Genomic DNA, 16884 nt, shown 5'->3' with positions numbered 1-16884 from the left:
GAACCTGATGAAAACAATGGATCCTACTATTGATTTTTTCAACATGTGCTTTGTCTTCGTTCAAATGTATCATAGAAAAATCATTAAATCACCCGACATATACAATTGTTTCAAGTTAATCATGCTTAATTTTGAAGTTCCTATGATTGAACCACTAAAAAAATGTGCACATTATCGATATTGATAATAAGTTATTTTAAAGATTTCTAAACCATACTTTTTATATCCTAGAATTCATGCTTCGTCCTTACTCATGTTCATGTTTGTACTTTTTAACCATACTTCATCCTCACTCACATATATCTTTGAAAAATTCCTCTAAAAAACTGTGAGAGATTAATTAAAGAAGTACAAATATGAATATTTTCGAGTTTAATTTATTCCTAGTGATTTTAGAAGTATCATTTTAACCTATAACTTCTTAAATTATTCAATGGTAACCGTTTGCCACGTATATAACTATTTTACAAATCACCACCATCCAATGTAAGGGCACAATTATAACACTCTTGAGCATTTTGAGTAATTGAACTTTTTTCTATAAATATTCATGATTTCTAAAATAACATGAAATCAAAATAAAGTAATATTATATCATACAGTCTTGAGTATTTGTCATTGATAAGAATAATAATAATAATTAATAAATCTGGACCCTATGCTTGGTTGATCTCAATTGTGAGCGGTAAAATCAATACCTTTGATTAGTTAAGTTTCTAATGATTTTTTCCTTGGCCTTTTTAATTAAAGCTTGCAGGCCAATTATTTGAACATCTTAAATTTGGTAGGATATTAAAGGGTAAATGTTACTGTTACTAATACTTAATATGCAGGATCCAAGCGATTCAATGTCTTGAAGTATGTTTAAGTCTCGAATCTAGAAGGTTTCAACTTATGGCTATGGGATAAAATTTTGAATCTTCTCTATAATTAAACAAAATAAAACTAACACCGCTACAATTCCAGTAGCGTTCAACGGGAATTAACCAATGATTTCAAATGATGGGACTGTTACTGGAAAAAAAATATCAGAAGAACATCTAATTTCCAGAATTTGTTCTGATAGTAACAGTGAATCCAATCCAAATTGGAAACGGCGGTGGAGTGGAAAAAAGAGGTGGTTAAGAAGTTAAAGATTACACTTGGAAGAATTGGCATTCCGAACTCACACAGTGCTGTGGGATTCGGATTCGAAGCCACAGGCGTTTCTAGCAGAATCGTCATCCTCCATTAAAGGCAAAAGGTCAGTAGAGTACGATTTAGCTCTTTAGCCCCATTTTTCAGACACACTTTAAAGTTTGAAGAGACAATGACTCTCAACTTTAAAAGTCAGATTTGATGTGTCCCATTTGGTACCCCACGTGTCGCTTTACATGTTACTGTTTCTGACCCTCTCTTAAGTCTTAAAACAAACAACCCATCCCTCCCTTCCCTTCCCTCCGGCTCTCAAATACTTGTACGTTATTTTCCTCTCGGTCTTTATCCTTTAAATTCCATATCTTTTCTGGTTCACTCATGGTCATGGCCATGCCGAAATGAGTTTCCTTTCAATTCAAACCGCTATTTTGAACCCACGATGTCGCAAAGAACAAGTTTTCCCCGAAAGCCTACGAAAAGAAGGTCCCACACTAGAAAGGTTCCAACGGAAGCTGTAATCAATATGGCGGAGGCTAGAAGACAGATAGCTGAAGCTTTGCAACTTCATAGATCGTCGTTGTCGTCTTCATCTTCCACGACGACTTCTATGGCTGAACCCAGTGGCTGCTATGTCTTTCAGTTTGAGAAAAAGCCCATAGTCTCAGGTTCGCAGCATTTTTGCTATTCGATAATGGAGTCTATGCCAGTTCCTCAACCGACATGGTCAACCACAGAACCTTCTGTGGTGCGTTCGCCAGTGGCGCCAATGGAAGAGCAGGAAATTTTTGAATGGGGAGATGGGCAAGCTTCTTACGCCTGGTGGCTTGGATTTTTGAAGGCTTTGGATGTTAATATCAGCAACGACACGGAGTATGAAAATGCAGGGAGTGGAAGTGCGGTAGGGATGAGTTCAATGGTATTGACTCGGTGTCAGGATGGCTTGGAAAGTGGAGAAGCACTGTTTCTAGAAGCGAGTGACCACACCTCGCTTGCAGATGAATGGTTGATAATTCCAATTGGTGAAGACGGGGGGTTTATTGATAACAATTGCCTTGGGAATGATTTGGCATCTAACTAAGTTCTATGTGGTTTTGCTTAGTTTTCTGTTAAATTGTTGGGGTTGTATGGTTTACCATTCTGCCCAGAATTTCCCTACCAAATATATGTAAATACATCCCATTTCAACCACTGTTTGTGCATTCTATCAAGTCGTGACGGTGGATGATGTGATGTGGGTGGTCGGGTCAAGTTTGGTGGGTTGAACGTGGACATAGGATCAACTTAACCGTTATTCGACTTACCTTTTTTTTTCTTTCAAAACTATTAACGTAGTATTTGAAAATCCTTGCGACCGAACGTGCCTTATACCACTCGACCACTTACAAGTTACAAGTCTTCACCAAGTTAGCAAGTATCATTGGCCATAAACGCCAGATATTCCTTAGCCAGCCTAATATTCTCGCTAAAAATTGTATGTAAATGTTGGAAAGAGAAGTAATCTGAGGGATCATCTACGTAAAACAAATACAAGTTACGCAAACTAGACAATTTCAAAAAAAAAAGGAAAAAAACTAGACGATCCGTGGAATCCACTATCTCATCTCTTTGATTTGAATTTAAATCAATCTTAATTTAAGGTTGAGGTTTTGATATTTTTGGTTAGTCCTAGGTTGATGATAGAGAGAGTCCAAGGTCAAAACTCCAGTGTATGAGAATTTTGGGGAACCACGAAGCACTACTGTTTGCGATGGTTTTGAAATTTGCCCAAATAAAATGTGAAGTCACTTTGGGCCGTAGATGAAATTTAGACTTTGGTATGTTTTAATTTTAGATAGATCCATGTAGCAGGAGGCTAGACTAGCTAACCATCATAAGATTCTCAACGCCTTCAAATATAAATATAAAATCATTTAGATATATAACTTAACGCATCCGGACCAATCAGAATACCAGAACAGAAGACGATTTTATCATATAGAATTTTGCAAGTTGAGGGAAAGGGTCCATTGACAACCTTCGGGAGGACAATAAATACAATAAATGATGGGGAATCCTATGGAAAGAAAATCATGCCTTCATTCAAGAACAGACGTGCATACCACAAGAAAAGCTTAAATGGGCTAAAGATATAGGGGCCCAGAACACATAGAGTCGCCTAATCCTTTGTTACAACTTATGAGAGTGAATTAGGTCGAGAATGGCAAGTCTCTGGCACGGTCCGTTTCTTGAAGGCGTGGGTGGTATTTCATATGCTTCTTTCAATCTTATTTCATCAATACGTTCGCAGGCCCCTTTTTTTCAAGTAAAGATAAAAAGAGGGAATAAAGGAAAAAGCATGGACTAGAAAGGAATTTATTGAATCAGAGCACTTAAATATCACGAGTAAATGACCATACTTTATGTTGACCTCTCCGATGCCAAATCAAGCAATCTGCGAAAGAACTGGTGGGGGTATACAGGTGGTGTCTCCGCAAGTGCCTGTGCGTGCATGAACGACACATGATTATTTAGCATTCAGAAGTTGGGAGGAAAACGCTCTATGTTTGCATGCATCATGGTTGCGCTAAAATCGGCATAAATGATGTTGGGGATCAACTCCAAATTAAATTTCTTGTTTACAAGTTTTGATATTTAAAGGATTCTTTTCCAAGTTTTTCTTTTTCTACACCAGAAATTATAATATAATGATAGCCTAGATCATAATAGAAGAACACGTCAAATAATTAAAATTGGAATTTAAAAGGGTCGCTAGTGTTCGAAAAATATTGATTGTTCTACGACTGACAGAACACGAATCCTTAAAGAAAAATAATGCATCAATCTAATGATTACCTGGTGGATGAGAACTGTGGAAGGTGTCATTCCAGGGACTGTATTAACTTCAATAACTAGAACCTAAGAACAGCCCAACCGCAATGGGTGTCAGCAAATATGACAATTTAAAACATCATCAATTTTGTTACGAAGTCACAAAATTAACAAGTAAAAAATACTATATAAGTAAAAAGAGATACGTGGTTAACAAGTAAAAAATACTATATAAGTAAAAAGAGATGCGTGGTTTACTATTCAGTTGTGTTAGCTAACTCTACGGAGTCAAGGAAAATAATATTTATTGCAACGTTTTCTAAATATAAAAGTGTATGTTTATATATTACACTTTTCTAAACTCTAAAGTCATAATCGTAAATAACTATAACTATATATGTATATATACATAAAAGTTAAATATTACGAAAAAAACTGAAGAGTTGAATAGGTTTAGGGGTGTTGCCCCCAAATCCCCTACTACCGCACGCCGTCCTTAAACCCGTACTTAGTTACTAGGAGCATTATGAATTCAAGGCATTCCAATGTGCCTAAACTCAAAAAGAGACTTTTGTTTCAAAATCTTTTGATTAAGTTCCCAAATACTTGGACAAACATCCTTGAAAGTTCGTTAACAAATAAGGGCATCCCTTACTTGTTTTTATGAGATAAAATGTGTAGGATATTTTGGTTAACGAGAAAGCAAAGAATTCCTCCCCTGATGTATTATAAATCTTAAACGATTCGATATTGTCTTGGTGGGACAATTTGATGAATGGAAAAAGCCACGCAAGGAGAAAACATCATATGAATTACCTTTCCACTGTCAACATCTACAAATGCATCAATTCGGGAAAATCCTTCCAGCTGTAGTGCGTTTGCAATCAGTTCAATATGTTGTTTACACTTCCCCAGCGATTCATTACTTACGTAGAAAGAAAAACCTTCATAAATACAGTGTAAAAAGGAAAACCGAGAAGCAACTTGATGTAGTGTTTAAATATTAAACATATATTTTTCACAAACAGGAGAAATTTTATGCTTTCAAAGTTTAATTGAGGAAGCAGCTGAAGTATAGCATCTAATATGATTATATGAAATAGTACTGAGTAGTAGAAACTAATGTTGTATAAAAAAGAAAAGTAGCTACCCATTAGACAGAGCAAGCTACTCTAGTTTCAATAATTAAAACGAGACTCTGTTAAAGAATGAAGTATCACCACAAACCTAATAATCGATAATGGTGGTGGAGTTAAATTGATGCCAGTCCCACCTGTCAATTAGGCGCATATGTCATTGACCACTTCAAGAAACTAAAGTTAAGGAATCAAGCATCTATAGCTCTCTATCACATGCTGAAAGTGCATCCCGTCATGTTTAATTACTTGGTGTTTATTAAACTAAGCAATTTTTACTTGTTTCTGATAAATATTTGCTTGATACCCTCACAGACAGCCTGTATTCTGTATAGGCCCAATTCAACAGAACTACAAACAAATATTAAAATTCCATCTTGGTTTGAAAGGAAAAAATAGATCACCTTGGAATTTCTCCTCAAGAGATAATATATCCCCACTTTCCTTGACGGTGACACTAGGACTCAATGAGCGCATTGATCCACGTGTTCCCACAACACCTACAGTGATTTCCACCCATCTACTCTGACCTTTCCACAAAAGTCTTTCAGACGCATCGATAGTTTTGGATGAAACAATTATCTCATCGGTCTCGATAAAAGGTTCAAAAATCAAAAGCTCTGGAGGTGGTTTTGGCATTTCAATCATGCCATGTGCCTATAATTCAAAAATGGCATTATAACTTAACACTAAATAAAATGTGAAAACAACAATTATAACCGAAAACTGACTTATAAGGAAAAGATGCATATTTAACAGCGATTAATTGTCCACATTTCGTATAGCTACCCTAAGGCACAAACTTCCTTTCAATGCCGGATGTCTATTATTTCTGTAAGGTAGTCTACTGGCACTCAAACAGGAAAACATGTTGTCCTTTTGGTTTTGAATAACATAGCATGGAGAAAAATTCCTAGGGATGAACATAACTATTTGTACCTTTGACAAACTATTAGAAGGAATTCTGACGAGGCAGTCCTCTAATGCTTTCACATACACTGCAAGGTCATCAGCACAGCTGCATGAAGAAATAAATCAAATGGAAGTAAATGCAAAAATGTCTTTCTAGTATAATTTGATATACACAATAGCGAAAATTTTCCTATATTTCAAGTGGTTAATCAAATTTTTAGAGAAAGCAAAGAGACAACAGCATGTTACATCTTTTACCATAGTCTCGCAACCCCGGTCGAGCAACCATCTCTAGCTGGTTTAACACATAACGATTGACACTGAAGCTTGCAGGTTAAGTCATGCCATACATTTAATATAGGGAAACGCAAGAGATCATCTTTCCTCCTCACATCCTTTTTAATGGTAAGTACACCGAAGTCTGAAAGCTATTCATAAAGATAATTTGTGAAAACAGAATATATGCTGGTTTTATCCATTATAACAAATCGGATCTCTTTAAAAATAACAATTAGATGGTTAACGTACATGATTTAGAGCCAACGATGTTGATACTTTGTCCATACATATGTTAGAGGCTGCCACTCCGGGACCTTCAGTTGAGAAAATGAAATACTAAGTGTAAAAGGGAAAGCACAACTATTGGTAGTCCACTTTAACCAATGTTGAATTTTGGCAAACCTGTATAAGGAACTCCTTTGGCCTCTAACAGTGATTGAAGCGTGCCATCTTCACCAATGCCTCCATGCACTATCATGTTCACAAGATAAAAGTCAAACAAAGAAAAATTATGCTATGTTTTCTAACTTGGCTGCACTGTTATTCAAATTCCAAGGTTCTATCCTGCTAGGGACAGACATTAATGAGTTTCTTGAAGCGATTAGAATTTCTCTCATATGAAGGAGAAGAGGAGACCATGTCAAGAATTGGAACCTGGTGGTTAGAAACAACATATACGAAGGTGCTCAGTATGGCACCTGGAAGTTAGAAACAACACCTGCTATAAAGACTGTTGCATCAACTTCCTTCACTTTCTCGATCCACTGCTCCAAGGAAAATCTCACAGGTAATTTATCTTTGATATCAAACCCTGCAAACCAACTATGCTTCTTCAGACCTTGTTCGAGATCAGTCACCACTAGCTCACGCAGATGAGATGTTAATGCTGCTCGATTTGGTTCAATGGCCTCAACACATGCAGCAAGAACTTCCTCCGTGGTGTGTCTCAGCACAAGTGAATAACTGCGTAGAAAGAAAAGTCATGTCAAAGAATAATTTAAAAGGGCTAGCTGCCTGAATGGACGGTGCTGAACATTTTCTAGACATTGTTTCTGTTGTAGACTCCTCAATTAGAATGATGGGGATGATACATGCCAAAATGAAGGGGAAAAAACGTTAAATTTCTAAGAGGTCTCTTCATTTACAGGATAATAAGATATTTGGATGCCAACGACTTTTAAATGTTTTGTACCTTGCATTTAAGTAAGTGTTTTGACAATTTGACTTTCAAAATATTAATTACACAAGTAATAAATAGTAAAAAGAAATGTTAAATATTTTTTTAGAAGTCAGGGACACGGTTGTACAACCTTGACCCTGTTCAAAGGTCAAAGAAATGTTAAATATTTTAGGCTATGGTTCTTTAAAATGGTCGTCATAGACATGATTACTGTCACTTAGTACTTATATGCCTCAGAAATAGTTGTAAATTTCAAAGGTAGATAATTTCATCTAAGGTTATAATCCTCCTTTCTCAATGTCCCAATAAGAATGATAAAGATACATAAATTCACTACAGTCAGAACTTACGGCAATGACCAAACTGTTTTGGAGGTCAAGTCAGCTTCATTTTTGTCCAAATCTACACCAGATTCTTGCTCAATGGATGAGGCAAGTAAACATGGAGTTACTTCAAGCTGTAACCATAAAATTTATTCTCAGACTAAAATAGGGAAAAAGATGCACACAGAAATAAACCATCAATGAAGTAAAACTTTGCATTGGAGGTTTTGAATCAACCATCACTTCAGACAGAAACCAACATCTGAAAACTTTTATAAATGGCAACTAATAACTCTTGATACGATGAGCAATTTTGGCAGTTACCTTGGGTTTGATACCGAACATTTGATCATCAATAGAGTGTAATTTGTAATTCTTCTGGCGCTGGGGTTAGTATTATTTTCTAATTTCATAACAATGAAGGAATCTATGTTTCTTAGAGAGAGAGGAGGGGAAGAAAACCATTTTGGTTCCAAGTACTTCTGACTTGGGTTTATTTTGGTCCCAGTACTTTTTGGGTTTTAATTTTAAATACCATTTTGGTCCAATATTTTTTAAAATAAAAGAACCAAAGTGAATATTTCAAAAGTATAGGGTCCAAAATGAAGTAAAGCCAAAGTACGTGGATCAAAGTAGTATTTATACCTAGAAAAGATCAGCAATTGTTCATCATTGCATAATTGTATACTCAAACTTGGTGATCGGCTTCAAAATCACGGGAGGAATGGAAAGGATATAATATTGAAAAGTAATTAAATCAGATCTCAATTTTGAGCACCTGCCCTTTCAACTATTACGTATTTAAACATTTAGATTCCAAGATCTAGGCAGAAATTGGGGTAACTTACGTCATCAAATGCTTGCAGATTAAGCCAAACATTTGTTCCACTCATAAGAGAGACTTGACGTTCTGATGTGTTTCCTCCAAAAATAACAAAAACTTTCCGAATACTTTCATGAGTAGAATATGCTTGACTACGTTGAGAGGAGATTGATCTTCTAGGCACATTTCCAGACATGCAGTCCAATGATTCTAGACTGGGATACCGCAAGCAAGCATGGTAAATAATGCTCCGAAGAATATTTGAGTGAGAAAAACCAACCTGGAAATGAGTATATTAGACTTGATATAACGTACATGGTTTTGAGATGGAACAGATATGAGAAATGGGAAAAGAAGCTCTAGCAAAGGAAGATGAGTAATAACAACTAGAGGTTCTGACACAAACTATTAAATACTGATGTGTTGCTCTAACCAAAAGAACAACGTGAGTTTCTCATTAAAGAGCCTATTTTCTTTTTTCCATAGTTGCAGAAATCCCTAAAGCCAGTACACAAGGAATATTCTACTAACCTCCACCGATATTCCTTGGACAAAATAACATTATAAAGCCAACGTATTTGAATTACCTTTGAGGCTTGCTGAAACAAAAAACTGGTTTGTTCCATCCCACTAATCTGTGTATATAAAGAGGATCAATTGGAATCATTGAAGAAGTATACTTCTAAATTTTAACTTCAGCTTAAAACAAACACCATTACCAAATTTATGTCGGTATAGACTACTGTGCCAGATTCAGTCTTTCCAAACTTCCCCGTGGAGCATGAAGATTCATGAGAGAAACTAGGCAAATACCACCCATCAATCCGAGCAAAATCACAGAGACCAAGTCCTTTGAAGAGTAAAGATGCTCCTTCACGGATGGTTTCTATCACATCAATAGGGAAACGAGGAGGAGTATGATATGCGACCTGTTTTATAAATGCAGACTCATCATTGAATTGAAAATGAATATAATTACTAGTAGAGTTAGATAGAACTGAAACTAGTGAATTCCAGAATAAACAAAGCAGACATGCAAGTATAAATGGCACTACACCATCGGTGTACCTGCTGGGTGGGGAGATATTTCCTCCTGTAATTGAAAATTGCATCCTTCTCTCCCGCATCAGCCAAACCACAGGACTGAATCTCAACCTAATTTAAAGCAAAAGAAGAGAAGAAGTTTTAAGATGCAGTATATTACGTCAGGAGAAAACAAATCAAGAAAGTTATTTTGAGATAAGAAAATATACTTCTGTTGGTAGTAGTACAACCGGATGACAAACAGAACCAGATCCCACATCAAGGACAATTGCAGTGAACTCACTGCCTCCTTCAAGAAATACTTCAACAAGGACTTTATCATCAATCTCCTATAGAAGATAAATGGTGCACGTTTTATGAAGTTGAGACACGAACATTTTGATTTACATGTTAATAGAATCACATTATCAACTTCTGTTTGAGCTATTATACAAGATTTAGCATTACTGGGCAATTGAGAAAAATGTGATCTTCAAAGCAAGGTTGTCAAGAACGAACAGTTTCATGCTCTGCATGAGCACAAAGGATAAGCAAATGTCATAGTACCTCTGAAATAATCTCATTCGCCTTCTTAAGCGAATCCACCACTCCATATGCAACCGACACGCCTATGCTTGATCCTGCCCTTGCTGGTTTTACCTGATTGATATTAGAAAAAGAAAATTAATATTCTAGAGTATAAATTTTACCGTCCCACCATAGACAGATTCCATAGCAAGTGACCATTTTGCTTACCACAACTTTTCCTGAGCTAAGATCTAGCTGATTGCTCACAAACCATTTTGATAGCTCAGTTTCACTTACACCACCAGCCTGAACCTCGTTCCATGAATTGGAATATTAGAATAATAAAGGATAGATATGTACGGTCTAAACTCTGAATTTAAACCAACATAAACTAGATCTTAAGAATCTTATTTTCCAAACACACACAAAGGACCTTAATTGAAGACCATTCAAGTAGGCTGATAGCCTGATACTAAACTAGGAAGAAAAATAAGGGTTGTTGAAAAACTACCTGTACAAGAAAATTAGGCACTGTTATGAATCCAAGTCTATCAAGCTCCAAGGAGGCATTATACTACAAATTACCAAGCGAAACAACAGGTTAGCAATAGTATCAGGAGACAGCTTTTACAGTGTGCATAAAACTCTGACATACTAATAGTCAACAACTAACTAAATCCAGTTAATATCTGAGTACTCTAGTCTCGAAGAGTAGATCATCCTACCTTGTCAAAGGCATTTGAAGACTCCTTTGAACCTGTTCCAACAAATGGAATGTTGTGCGTTTCCAAAAGTTCCTGAAACACATCGCCAAACATTTAAAATTTGTTTATTTTTAAACGTACAGGAGGAACAAAGTGAATCTAAATCCACATTGTGAGAGAACTACAAGCTACACCTGGATTCCACCATCTTCACCAAACCGACCATGAATAACAGGGAATACTATGTCCACAGAAGTAGAAAGGTGCTCAGCAAAGTCAGTCAAAGACTGGAAACCGCGGGCAAGGCTTCACAAACGAACAGTTTATTAGTTTAACGTCTTAAATTCCCTGCAAAATAAAAAAGACTCACAAAATCAATTATAGATAATTTAAACTTACCTTTTAAGTTTAAAATCAAAGTCTGCCGGAGTGTTTGAATAGACCTATGAATGAGAAAAAAGAAAATTAGAATACAGGATGCAAATGTTGTAAGATAGTGAAGATCGTAGTGATTTGTTCCCATTCTTGAGCTTGAGCACAGTTAGAAACTTAGAAGCATGAGAAGTACGAAAGCAAACAAAGCAAAAGCAGAGATCAAATGTCAAGGAAGGATGCAGGTTCCTAGTACCTGAGCGGAAGATATTGCATACGCATTCAACTCTGAATCGATATAGTAGCAGCTCACTTGCAAATCATGTCCCTAGAGTAGATAAAGTCGATGCAGAAAATTAAAGCTAGTTAATGGCAGCAGCAAATCGTAGATTCAGATCACTAATCTCGATAATAGCGATTGAAACCACAAGTTTGAAGGATTCATCGGGAACAGTAAAAGCAGAAAGAAAGGTGCTAAATCCGCTAGCGATGTTTCAATTTTCTTAACAGAATTATACGCTTCAGATAAGTAGTTTTGTGAAATTTGAAAATGAACTGCCATCCTAGCTAATCCACCCCCGAGCACATAACAGAGAAGAGCGTGGACAAAGAAAAAAATCCATCACTTCAGATAGATATAGTTCATGTTGTCAAGGCACAAAATCTTGTATTGCATGTTGATGGCATACTCATTCCAATTCCCTGAATTCAAACGGTAGTTAGGACACATAAGTCTTGTGCATTTATTTGTAGGTACATACCTGTATGTGATCAAGAACTGATCTAGCGGAGTTGAGAGAGATTCCACGTTCCGCAGAGGGACCTCCACAGATGAGCCCAACTCTCAACGCTCCATATTTTTCACTCTCCGTCCTTGTTACCGCCATTTCAGCTACACCGTCCTTATTAGCCAGCAGTTTAGCGGGAGAGGGAGGGAGTTGGAATTCGGGAGAGTGAAGGGGGGGAGTATGATTATTGGATTTCAGAGAGAATGTGAGGAAGGTGGAGGAGAGTGTTGGAGCAAAGGTTGAAGGTCTCGGTTTAAGGACGTTGCTTAATAGGTGGGAGGTGGTAGAATAATAACAAGTTGATATATACGCCATAAGAGGAGGAGGAGGAGAAGAAGAAGACGAGAAGAGCAGGATCGTTGGACGTTAAAGCATGACATAATTGAAGCTAAGAGGAAGGGAGGGGAATAGAATAAGAGAAGCAGGTGAGGCGATGTTTGATTCTTTGTATCCATCCTGTAGAGTATAGAGTAGAACAGAAGTTGGAGATTAGGAGGCCGGCAGACGGCCACAAGTTAATAATAATAAAATGGACAAAGTACCACCTCCCGGACTCTCCATTGACATTTTCGGTGTCTGTTTTCAAATTTACCATTCTCACTCAGTGCTATCAGCAATGGATGTAATCACAATAATCCAACTACCCTACTCATGTCATAAGGTTGGAGTGTGTTATTTTAATATTTGGATATTGGATTTGGCATTTTTCTTTTTGTTTTTTCAGATTGGATTGGGTATCCGATTCAGGTTTTTAAAATTTTGATAGCTCCAACCTAAATCAAATGAATCATATTATAAATATTTATACTAAGTTTTAGGTTGACAAGTAATTCTATCCATGTTTTAGAGTCTTGTTTAGTATTGTTGTATTAATATTGTACTTATGAATGTTTTTTAATATGTCGATTTTGAAATTTAATAAATATTAGAAATGTGAAAGTATCATTTTAGAGTAATTGTAATTGATGATGTTTTCAGCGATACAGTAATATTTTTTTTGGGCCTGACCCGTCTTCCAATCTAATCTTACCGTCTCTTACTTTCTGGGCCGTCATAGGTTAACAGGCTTAGATGGTAAAGCCCACCCCATTGGGGCTTTATCTGATGGGCGTTGTTGGTTCAATGGCTGCCACCTAACAAAGCAACAACGACTGTGTCGGCCAATCCGGAGCTAAACAACCACCACCCAAATATATAGATATATTTCTATGGTTTTGGAAAGCCAAATTTTGCGTACTTCTTTGACTATTGTTTCAAATGAATAAAAATGGTAAACATTTTTTTCTTGGTTTGGAATCTGAGGGAAACACATTTTAGAAGTTAAGAGGGAATTTATCCTCCTCAGTGACGTAATTATGATGCATAATAAGGATAAGGCCATACTATTTTTTTCTTCTTGGTTTCAATTTAAATATAACACATGTAAAAGCCTAGTAGACTAGATATAGAATATTAATTAGTGCTTTTTTTTGTAAAAGAAAAAAAAAAGGAAAAAAATAATAAAATAATTACGGGTCTTCCGGGTGATTAGACCAGAATTGCAAATCATGTTTGCCACTCACATGAAAATCATTTCACTTTTCACTAAGAAAAAGAAATGAAGAACAAAAAATGATATCACTTTAATTTATTTATTTGGTGGAAGTAGTCAGCACGGTCCACGGTTGAGCTGCCTGCTAACCACCGTTACTATAGGTGTATAGCCATAGATCAATAATAATACTCAATTATTCTCTCATCTTAAAATCACTCACCAAAATAACCTTAGGATTCACTACATTTGGGAGCCTCCATTCATTCATAAAAGAAAAAAAGAAAATGGAAAGTTTTCATGCAAACTTACATATTACCTCCAATGTGTTTGTTTTCGTCACTGGGAAATTAAAATGAATTATATACAGTGATGGTTGGTGTTGGTGGTAAGTTGAAAAGCAAAAGTGTATACCTAATCATAACGTATTTTATAATTTGAAAACATAAAGAGAAAAGTGTTTATTATGCCTTTCTAGTGGCCACGCTTCAAATAATGTCACGTTAGGAAAAGGGTTTTTTAAATTATTTTTAATGTTTGTCATGTTCGTTACATAAACAATATACTTCTTTTCATGTTTATGTTAAAAATAAGAATAAATCATGAGTTAAGTATAGTAATTTTGAAAGAATCATGCATGCCTCCTAAGATTATCTCGGTTTAAAGTGTTAAAATCACGTGTTATCTCAAATGAGTGAAATCAGCTAGTAAAATTATAAAATGAAATTAATTCAGTATGCACAAATATTGTGAAGAAGTAATTAATGAAGTATAGTACTACTATACAATATATTTTTTCTTAATGAAATTAAAGTATGGTTGAATTTAATAAAGGAAAGAGAAGAAGTTGATTATAATTAGGAAATGGATCCACTTGACATATGGAATGGGAATAATATAATGGTGTGGCCATTAAAGGGAAAGAGTGTAAAAGGAAAAATTGGTGCACTTATACGCTAAACCAATATAATTACTACGTGAATACATACATATAGATCTATATATATATATATATTAAGCACTAAACTAAACTGTATTAATCATGATGATGCGCTAATTAATTAGCTACAATCTCATAGATTACTTACTTAACAATCATTTCTTTAGGAGAGATGTGTATTAATTCAATTGTATATGACGTCAAGTAGATATGGTTTTCAAACTGGAACACGAAGAAGTTAATTATTATTAATTAAAACACACTACTAAATACCCTCCACTAATTATTATTAATTAGTTTGGTTTAGGGTTTTGTTCAACTCTGTCTCGTGGAATTCCACTGTGAAATACACTGTTTGCATTCAAACATACCCATCATCATCTTCTTCTTTCTGCTTCTTCTTCTTCTTCTTTTTCTTCTCCTTCTTGGGCTAAATGGGGACATTCACTATTCCACCTCAAAACACTATATTAAATATCTCTATGAATAAAGTTGTCCACAAAAAGACAATACATATACCATAATTATGGGTGGATTTATTATTATATTGAATAACATCAACTCTATCGTCTTAAATCCATCTTAATCTAACATGATTGGCTTCGTTGTAATAAATTATGAATGAAAAATAGACTTTAAACGAACAAACTCAGGGTATACTAAACTTCAATTAAATTAATTAAAAGAAACATTTATGCTCAAATGAAGTGATGAAATTGGGGAGCTCTCAAAACCAATAATAAATTGAAAAGAATAATTAAAAAGTTCAAAGTTTAGAAATAATTAAATATTAGGCTCCTAGAGAATTTGGTAGCAGCCCTATAGTACCATTCAACATTTCATATTCGTTTTAAATTTTAGCGTTTTTGACCATTTAAATAAAAAAAAGTTTATTCGAAAATTAAATATACACACGCTGGATTTAAGATAATTTGATTTATTGATGTAATATGTAACAAACCTTTTGATTCGATAGAAAGTCAAAAGAGTAACAGTAGTATGTTCAGAAATTCAACCTATTGGATATCGAAAGGAAAGAAAAATAAAATATGAAAAGCATCTAGAGCATATCTAAAATTAAGTATGGACAAGAAGAAGAGCTAGGTTAGACGAAAGATATGAAAAGTTGAGTAGTCAATTAAAGATGGTTAGGGGAGAGGTCTAAAGAGAGAAAAGAGAGAAAGAGTTGAGGTATAGAGAGAAACGACAATATAATAATTAGTAATGAATAATAATAGAAAAGAAAAGAAAAAGATTTAAATGATGAATGTAATTAATATATATTGAAAGTGAAAGGGAAAAAGGAGATTGAAAATATATATAGGTGACAAAAAGTAGAACAAACCATAAGTAGGCAGCGTTGTTATGTGCATGAGAATGAATAGACAAAAGCTCAATGGCATTGGGTTACCTACGAACCCTAATATATTGAACAACACTTTCATATTTTTTAAAATTAATTTCTTATATTCCACCTTTTTTTGTCTTCAATAAATCAATAACAAAAACATATAAATAACTTCAAATATTTAGATTAGAGATATAACTATTAGAATCACGCGCCATCATTCATCAATTACGAACATTAAATTTATCTTATCTTTATACTTTCAAATTTCATTTGATCATTTTCATCAAATGAATTAACAATAATGTTACACATCTTAGCCTTAATTAAACTTGAAGAAAAAAAAAGCTTCAATTTGTATATATATTATTGTTTGATAATTGAGTGCAAGAATATTGTTCATCGTACAAGATTGATGCAATTTCAAGGAAAAGCTAAAGTAGAGTTAGATTTTTATTAAATTTTGTTGTCGTGGAAAAGTTGCTTTAATGGTTTGTTTGTACATTAATCAAACTTTACTATGTTATTAAATCAATGAGTTTTACATTATTATTATTTTTTTATATAGTTAAAATTAGTGAGAGAAGAATTATTGTCATTGATGAAGTACACATGCATGAGCAGTTGCTACTCTTAAAAGGTAATAAACTTAAAGTCAGTAGCTAGAATTCTATAAAAAAAGGTAAAAAATCTCCTAGATCTCATTGTTTGTAACATGATATATTTGTTTTAACTTTTTTATAGAGTAGGGTTAAAGCAAGCAAATTAATCTAATTTAATTTATCTATTTTTGCATAAGGTTTTTTCTTAGGATATCGAAAGCATTATAAATGATATTATAATTAAGAATCTAGACGTGGGTCCTTAAAATAATCCCATTTTACTTTCTAATGACTCTGATAAAAGAAGATTTAAAAGAAATTAAGTAATGGTTAAGGGCCACTAAAATGAAATATATATATATATATACATACATACAAAAATATTAATAATAATGAACACACTGCCGGGGCTTCCTCTCTATAAGGGACCCCTTCATGGCTGACTGGCTC

General features: G+C 34.7%; 1 protein-coding gene across 4 annotated transcripts; it reads right to left on the bottom strand.

Annotated features, from left to right (window-relative positions):
- Positions 1-3046: 3046 nt before the first annotated feature.
- Positions 3047-12621, bottom strand: LOC101204441 (D-alanine--D-alanine ligase). 4 transcript variants are annotated; one of them, XM_011653539.2, is made up of 25 exons: positions 11987-12608; positions 11482-11553; positions 11253-11296; positions 11048-11159; positions 10875-10946; positions 10661-10723; positions 10378-10455; positions 10189-10281; positions 9852-9971; positions 9667-9753; positions 9318-9527; positions 9186-9233; positions 8624-8878; positions 7803-7909; positions 6991-7235; positions 6675-6743; positions 6522-6586; positions 6252-6421; positions 6021-6099; positions 5486-5738; positions 5173-5218; positions 4762-4870; positions 3970-4032; positions 3534-3615; positions 3047-3428 (listed from the first exon to the last, which is right to left on the bottom strand). In XM_011653539.2, exons 1-24 carry the CDS (start codon positions 12326-12328, stop codon positions 3535-3537), a joined length of 2883 nt encoding a protein of 960 aa, XP_011651841.1. In that variant the 5' UTR covers positions 12329-12608; the 3' UTR covers positions 3047-3428; position 3534. The 4 variants fall into 4 exon arrangements, 3 of the variants coding, with proteins under 3 accessions (XP_011651841.1, XP_031738580.1, XP_031738581.1); XR_004215313.1 differs by lacking the exons at positions 3047-3428; positions 3534-3615; positions 3970-4032; ... (1 more) ...; positions 5173-5218; positions 5486-5738 and having other exon boundaries at positions 6252-6414; positions 11987-12617; XM_031882720.1 differs by lacking the exons at positions 3047-3428; positions 3534-3615; positions 3970-4032; ... (1 more) ...; positions 5173-5218; positions 5486-5738 and having other exon boundaries at positions 6243-6421; positions 11987-12616.
- Between the last annotated feature and the right edge of the window lie 4263 nt (positions 12622-16884).

Source organism: Cucumis sativus, chromosome 3 (assembly GCF_000004075.3).
Source record: "Cucumis sativus cultivar 9930 chromosome 3, Cucumber_9930_V3, whole genome shotgun sequence".
Classification (NCBI taxonomy): Eukaryota; Viridiplantae; Streptophyta; class Magnoliopsida; order Cucurbitales; family Cucurbitaceae; genus Cucumis; species Cucumis sativus.
The sequence above is the reverse complement of the archived record's forward strand: the minus strand, read 5'-3'. Positions and strand labels throughout refer to the sequence as shown.

Excerpts from the sequence above, each read along its gene's own strand:
- LOC101204441 (XM_011653539.2), bottom strand. The coding sequence starts at position 12,328 with ATGGCGTATATATCAACTTGTTATTATTCTACCACCTCCCACCTATTA. Across the intron at positions 6,587-6,674 it reads CAAAGGAGTTCCTTATACAG|GTCCCGGAGTGGCAGCCTCT; the intron begins GTTTGCCAAAAT and ends TCTCAACTGAAG. Across the intron at positions 3,616-3,969 it reads CCACAGTTCTCATCCACCAG|GCACTTGCGGAGACACCACC; the intron begins GTAATCATTAGA and ends ATGCACGCACAG.